At 46.4% G+C, this 6768-nt stretch overlaps 1 protein-coding gene across 1 annotated transcript; it reads left to right on the top strand.

Moving 5' to 3' along the window:
* Nucleotides 1–1591: 1591 nt before the first annotated feature.
* On the top strand, nt 1592–6768 carry ACTC1 (actin alpha cardiac muscle 1). The gene is made up of 7 exons (XM_084208807.1): nt 1592–1748; nt 2292–2440; nt 3234–3558; nt 4211–4372; nt 4480–4671; nt 5903–6084; nt 6439–6768. Exons 2-7 carry the CDS (start codon nt 2312–2314, stop codon nt 6580–6582), a joined length of 1134 nt encoding a protein of 377 aa, XP_084064933.1. The 5' UTR covers nt 1592–1748; nt 2292–2311; the 3' UTR covers nt 6583–6768.

Raw genomic sequence — 6768 nt, 5'->3', positions numbered from 1 at the left:
CATAAAACATATATGGGCATATAGATTTATATATACTGATGTATTAAATATACATACACAACTCTGTACAAAAATGGTGTCTCACCTGGAACAGGTTCTCTTTCCTCACAGCACTTGAAGAAAAGCAGGAGCTTATCCAAGAAGTTTGCTGCTACCATCTCTTTCAGAGCTGTGCTCATAATTTGGCACAAACCCAAGATAAACTGGGGTTGGGGTGGAGCTAACCACCTCATTAATTGTGCTAGAAACAAGGAAACTGATTCCACAATCTCTGATTTCAGAAATCATCAAAGTCTGAGGGTCTCTGACGCCCCCTTTGGATATAGTTTGGAAACAAATAGTGATTTCCAGTTGTTTGTGTTTTGTCAGAGCTAAACCACTGTGCAGATTGCTCTTCCCTGAACACTTCTCAAAGCCCCTAGACTGCAGATTGTGTAGCATTCACAAGCTCTTTCCTTCCTCATAATTTAAGATGTGATGTCTGCCAGCCTTTGTATGGCATCTCATAAACTGGACCTGTGTTTAAGCAGCTGATCCACTTGAGGGTTCCTCTCTTGTCTTTGAATCTCACCATTCCTCCCTGTCCCTCCCAAACCTCAGTTCTCCCACTGCATCCTAGCACTGGTTCACAGGCAGACACGGGGCATTTTACAAGATGAGCTCCTGGAGGACACTGTACTCCACTGTAATGAGTTTATCTGGGACATGAGTTGACAATCTGCTTTCACATACCAGGCCAAACCCACTCAAGGGATGCCTCTCCAGTCTTTCTATTTTTAACAAACAAAAAAAAGTCCTGAAGACACATGGATTTTCTAGGTTCCACCGCTGGAACAAATTATCAATGTGGATGTTTCAACAACTGAGCAGGAAAACAACTGTCACATTACATTAATACCATAGCTGGGTTTTGTCCAAGCTATTTCCATATCTTGTCCTCCGCCCTAGACATATCAGTATCTCTTACTGATCTGGTGTGCATTAAAAGAGCAAAGATGAGGAGTTTAAGTATATGCATATTAACACAAGTGAGCACATCCCATTTTGAGCTATAGATGTCAGTCACAAGCAGAGAAAAGGGTGATTTTTGCAGCATGTGCGCATCAAAGTTTAAAAGAAATTGAGTGTGCACTGCGCCTTCCTAAGGCAACACAGAAGAGCAGATGCCGCCCCCACGCAGGAGAGGAGCCTCGGTTGTTGGCACCGAAGTAACCTTATCACTCCCCGATTAAATGGAAGCTCGACTGGCCTTTTCTTTTCGGTGGAAAAATGAAAAGCCGGGCGAGAGAACACCCGCGCGGCTTCCCTCGCACCCTGCGCCAAGCCCGAGCATCACGAGTTTGAGGCGCCGCACCGGGCCGGGCTCCGGCGGGCGCTGACCCCGGGGGCCGAGCGGGGCTGCGGGCGCGGCGGTCCCTTCCCGGCCCTGCCCGGCCCCTGCCCGGCGGCGCTGACCCCCGGGGGCTGCGCTGGGCTCCCTATTTGGCCATGCGGCGGCCGGGGCCGCGCTGCCCCGCGCCTGCCTTACATGGGCCGGGCGGCCGCGCCGCGCCGGGGCTGGCCCGGCTCCATTCATGGCTGCGCGGCCGCTCCGTGCCGCGGCGCCGACCAAATAAGGACAAGGTGGCTGCCCCGGCCCGCCGCGGCCCCGGACCACGCTGCCCCTCGGGGGGTATAAATCGGGGCGTCTCCGCCGAGCCAGCACCCAGGGTCTCCTCCGCTGCCCCCCCGCCGCCGGTGCTGATCTGGTGAGTAGCGCGGCGGCACCGCAGCCCCGAGGGGCGGGCCGGGAGGCTTTGGGTGGGACGGGACGGGATGGAATACACGGGAGGGATGGACGGGAGGGTCGTGCAGGCGCGGCCGGAGCTCGGGCCGTGCGGCTCCCGGCTGGGCGCCGCTTCTGCCGGGGACAGCGCCCGCCCGGCCCCCGCGCAGCACCGGCCGCGCTCCGACGGGCGCGCCGCTCCGCCGTCCCGATGCGCTGTGGGCAGGACACATCTCCGCGATTTAAAAAGCTTTCCCTCCCTTTTCGATCTGCGGCCAGAGGGATCCGCTAATGATGCCCGAATTGAGCGTCTTGCTAGCTGAGGCGGCTTTTAAAACGCGGAGAAGAAAGGGGCTGACGGATCCCGTTTAGAGCCCTGCCTGCGAGCCGTCGAGCATCCTCCCGGGACGACTCAAATTTCCCGCGGCCGCCGCAGCGATCCGGCCGTGCCCTCCGGGATGGCGGGCGGGAGGGCGCGGAGGGGCTGCCCGCGGGGCTCTGAACGTGCCGCCCTGCTGTTTTCCAGGTTCGTGCTTCCTCCCCAAGATGTGTGACGACGAGGAAACCACCGCACTGGTGTGCGACAATGGCTCGGGGCTGGTCAAGGCGGGCTTTGCCGGAGACGATGCCCCCAGGGCCGTATTCCCGTCCATCGTCGGTCGCCCGAGGCACCAGGTAAATTCAGAGGCAGGACCGAGGCAGGACGCTCCATAAAAAGTGGTTTTTAAAATGAAAACATTTGCAATTTGTATTTTTTTTTTATCCTGGATAAATTACTGCTAAGGTTGCAAAGTAATATGAAGTTTCTTCGATCACTAGAATGCTAATTTATCTCTGTATCATCCTGTTTACAAACTCTATTTCCTGCTCAGTGGAACTCCTATGCAGTTTACTTTCAGTCAGATTTTTGGAAATCTGAAAGAAACAAATAAGAAAAAAGAATATGAATATAAGAGGTGAATTATAAATGGGGGAAAATCCATTAATCTTATGGAAGGAAAAAAAGATTTTATGAGAACACCTCAGATTCTGCTAACCTAATATTTTAATAATGTTAAATTTATTTTCCCAAACAGCCTTTCAGGAGTGTGACTTCTAGTACCTTTTTTGAAAATAAGATAATTAGAATTGCAGAATCATAGGATAGGATAGGATATCCTGGCTTGGAAGGGACCAAGAATCATCAAAGTCCAGTTCCTGGCCCTGCATGGGACAGCCCTGGGAGTCACACCATGTGCCTTAGACAGTTGCCCAAATGCTCCTTGAATCCTGTCAGGGCTGGTGCTGTGGCCACTTCCCTGAGGAGCCTGTTCCAGTGCCAATCACCCTCTGCATGAAGAACGTTTTTCTAATCTCCAGCCTAAACCTCTCCTGATTCAGCTTCAGACCAGCTATCTGTGATGTAGTTGTTCGGGGTCTGTCATGCCATCTTCCTCAAATAATGCTTTTCTGTGTTTTCTTCTCTTAGGGTGTTATGGTTGGTATGGGTCAAAAAGATTCCTATGTGGGTGATGAAGCTCAGAGCAAAAGAGGTATCCTTACTTTGAAATACCCAATTGAACATGGCATCATCACCAACTGGGATGACATGGAAAAGATCTGGCACCACACTTTCTACAATGAACTCCGTGTGGCCCCTGAGGAGCACCCTACTTTGCTCACAGAAGCCCCCTTGAACCCTAAGGCTAATCGTGAAAAGATGACCCAGATCATGTTTGAGACCTTCAATGTACCTGCTATGTATGTGGCAATCCAGGCTGTCCTGTCCCTGTATGCTTCTGGTCGTACAACAGGTAAAACAAACAAGTAAACACCATTTAGATACTATTTCCGTTCTGGAACTCTCCTTCCTTTCTATTCCAAATAGGAAAACATGCCATAACTCATTCAATTTACAGAAAAAATTGTAGTTTTGGTTTATACAAAGAATGATAACAGTAGTATAAAAGCCAGTCCAAAATAGGTTCACATTGTTCTTTCTGCAGACAAACTGCATAGCTTTTGGACAGGCACCTTGGAACTGACTGTGCCACTGCTTGTTGTGGTGCAAATGAGGAGATGTTCCTGTAGGGGTACTGCAGTCACAAAGTGTTACACCAGTTTAAGGGTTTAGACTGGACCAAAAGACACCTGTTATCAGACCAAGACAGTCGCTATTGCAAATATTCTTACTGCCCAGTATAGCGGCGGTGGAAGACAGGTGTTATGGATTATCTTAAAATATGCGTTGAACAATTCTGTGTGAAAATTCACACCCCTCACAAATGTCCAGGCAGGCAAAGGCAGAAAAAATTGGAAAGATCTTTGTGACTGAAAAAGAATGATGCTACTTTATACTGCCTGAAAAATCCTTTATTTTGTTTGTGTTTCGTGCTGCTTCCTGTGTGTAAGGGCTCTAAGCGTTTGCTAGGTGATTCCAGCTGCTCTCTGGCATTTCTCTCCCAGGTATTGTCCTTGATTCTGGAGATGGTGTCACCCACAATGTACCTATTTATGAAGGGTATGCCTTGCCTCATGCTATCATGCGTCTGGATCTGGCTGGCAGGGATCTGACTGACTACCTCATGAAGATCCTCACGGAGCGTGGCTACTCCTTTGTGACAACAGGTCAGTCCTTCAGCTTGTCTCTGCTGTGAAAATCCTCACATATCTCACATCATCTTCTCTAGTATTGTGCTCATCCAAAGCTTGATTTGATTCTCCTGTATCTACAGCGGAACGTGAGATTGTTCGTGACATCAAGGAGAAGTTGTGCTATGTTGCTCTGGACTTTGAGAATGAAATGGCCACTGCTGCCTCTTCCTCCTCTCTGGAAAAGAGCTATGAATTACCTGATGGTCAAGTGATCACAATTGGTAACGAACGTTTCCGCTGCCCTGAAACCTTATTCCAGCCATCCTTTATTGGTAAGTGTTCCCAGGAAATTCTCCTTTCTGTAGGAGGTATGAATGAATCAGAAGATTTGGAAGGTGCCCCGCTCCTCTTCCTGCTTACCTAAATTTGGCACAAAATCGGACATGAATGAATAATTATTTAGATCATTTGGTTCCTGTGAGATGGGCTTGATGTGAGCTCATCTGGTAATTAGCTGAGTTCCAGGCTCTTGCTGCAAGGTTTAGATAAAGTTTTAGGGTCACAGTTTTTTAATGACAAAACATACAGTTAGAGTACCATCATTAAGGAGTTGGACTCAGTGATCTTTATAGGTCCCTTCCAACTCAAGACATTTTATGATTCTGTGTCACTGATGGCAAGAATAGCCTTCAGAGCTGGATTTGTAAGGCTTATACTCGAAACAGTATCTATTTCCATGAAGAAATAAAGTGTCAGAGAGGGGAAGGACATGGAGTGAAGGTGTGTGTGTATTTATATACACTCTAATTAACATTGCCATGGTCGAGATGGTAAGCCTTGCTGGTCGTGCGTGCAGCTGACGGATACAGCAAATGTTATACTCTTAAGTCCCAAGTAGTACATGCAGTTGTTCATCAGCTGACTTCTTACTGTGGATCCAGTGTCAGCCCTTTCAGGAAGCACCTGTTAAAATTAACAAATTGGAATGCATCCTACAACCACTTGCTTCTTGTTTCTTTTTTCTTACCATCAAGTACTAATATCTTCATTCTGTGTCAAGGTTATGTCTTGCCTTGATGATTCTGAGTAGTATGGAATACATTTTGAGCAGACTGAAGAAGTTACTATTGTCTTCTTCAGTTCTGCTTCAATTATTTCTATTGTCTGCATTTGCTGCCTTTACTATATTCAGCTAATGCTTTCAGTGAGACTGAGTAAACCAATAGTCATGTTTTCTGTTTTTGATACCCTTCTTCCATTGTCATATACTAAATGAGCTTATCTCACATGTCTACTTGTTATCTTACTGTATATTTTGAGTTTCTTGCCTTTGCACATGCATTATGATTCTTGCTTTTTCTAACAAATAATCTTTATTTCCTAAATTAGTTTTGTAATTCTATTTTTTAAATGTTTTTCTGTAACACTTTATGATCAGGAAGCGTTTTTACAAGAAAAAGGCCAAAGAAGTTCATGTTAATGATGATCAGGAATGCCAACACTTCATTTCGTGGAGACCTCTTGTATAATTCACTGGGATACTATCTTTTTTTTTTTCTCAAGGTATGGAATCTGCTGGTATCCATGAAACTACCTATAACAGCATCATGAAGTGTGACATTGATATCCGTAAGGACCTCTATGCTAACAACGTCCTCTCGGGTGGTACAACAATGTACCCTGGCATCGCTGATCGCATGCAGAAAGAAATCACTGCTCTTGCTCCTAGCACTATGAAGATCAAGGTAAGGAACTTGGCTCTGTGTTATAAAATGTGAATAAAGGAGGAGACAATGTCAGCTTCATTAAACTGGGGTATGGGAACAACTCAGAAATGAGATCAACTGCTGATGGGCCGATGAGCAGAAATTCCATTTAATCAGAATAATTATGTTGGTCAGAAGCAAGTGTTAGAAGAGAAGAAAATATGATTACATTTTTTTTTTAATGCATTACATGTATTTTAAGAGCTGCTGAAGACCAATACCATTATAGAAATGGTTCTTTACTTGCTTGGGGAAATACCTAGTGGTGTGTAGCATTGACAGTATGGATTCATTGTTCAGAAATGAGGATTTTGTTGCTTTTCTTTATCCTAGATCATTGCTCCTCCTGAACGCAAGTACTCTGTCTGGATTGGTGGCTCCATTCTAGCATCTCTGTCCACCTTCCAGCAAATGTGGATCAGCAAACAGGAGTATGATGAAGCTGGTCCATCCATTGTACACCGCAAGTGCTTCTAAGCACTTCCCCCCTCAATTTACTCCCCACTCAGGATGACGACAATATGCTTCTTGGAGTCTTCTGGCAAACCTTCCCGAACTCTTCAGTCATTGTACAGTTTGTTTACACACCCGTGCAATTTATTTGTGCTTCTAATATTTATTGCTTTATAAATAAACGAGATCTGGGACTTGCAACCTACAAAA

Source organism: Fringilla coelebs, assembly GCF_963513975.1.
Source record: "Fringilla coelebs genome assembly, chromosome: 6".
Classification (NCBI taxonomy): Eukaryota; Metazoa; Chordata; class Aves; order Passeriformes; family Fringillidae; genus Fringilla; species Fringilla coelebs.
The sequence above is the reverse complement of the archived record's forward strand: the minus strand, read 5'-3'. Positions and strand labels throughout refer to the sequence as shown.

Bases quoted from the DNA above. Each gene is read 5' to 3' on its own strand.
- ACTC1 (XM_084208807.1), top strand. From the start codon at position 2,312: ATGTGTGACGACGAGGAAACCACCGCACTGGTGTGCGACAATGGCTCG. The intron at 4,373-4,479 runs GTCAGTCCTTCA...CTGTATCTACAG, and splicing joins CTACTCCTTTGTGACAACAG to CGGAACGTGAGATTGTTCGT. The intron at 6,085-6,438 runs GTAAGGAACTTG...TCTTTATCCTAG, and splicing joins CTAGCACTATGAAGATCAAG to ATCATTGCTCCTCCTGAACG.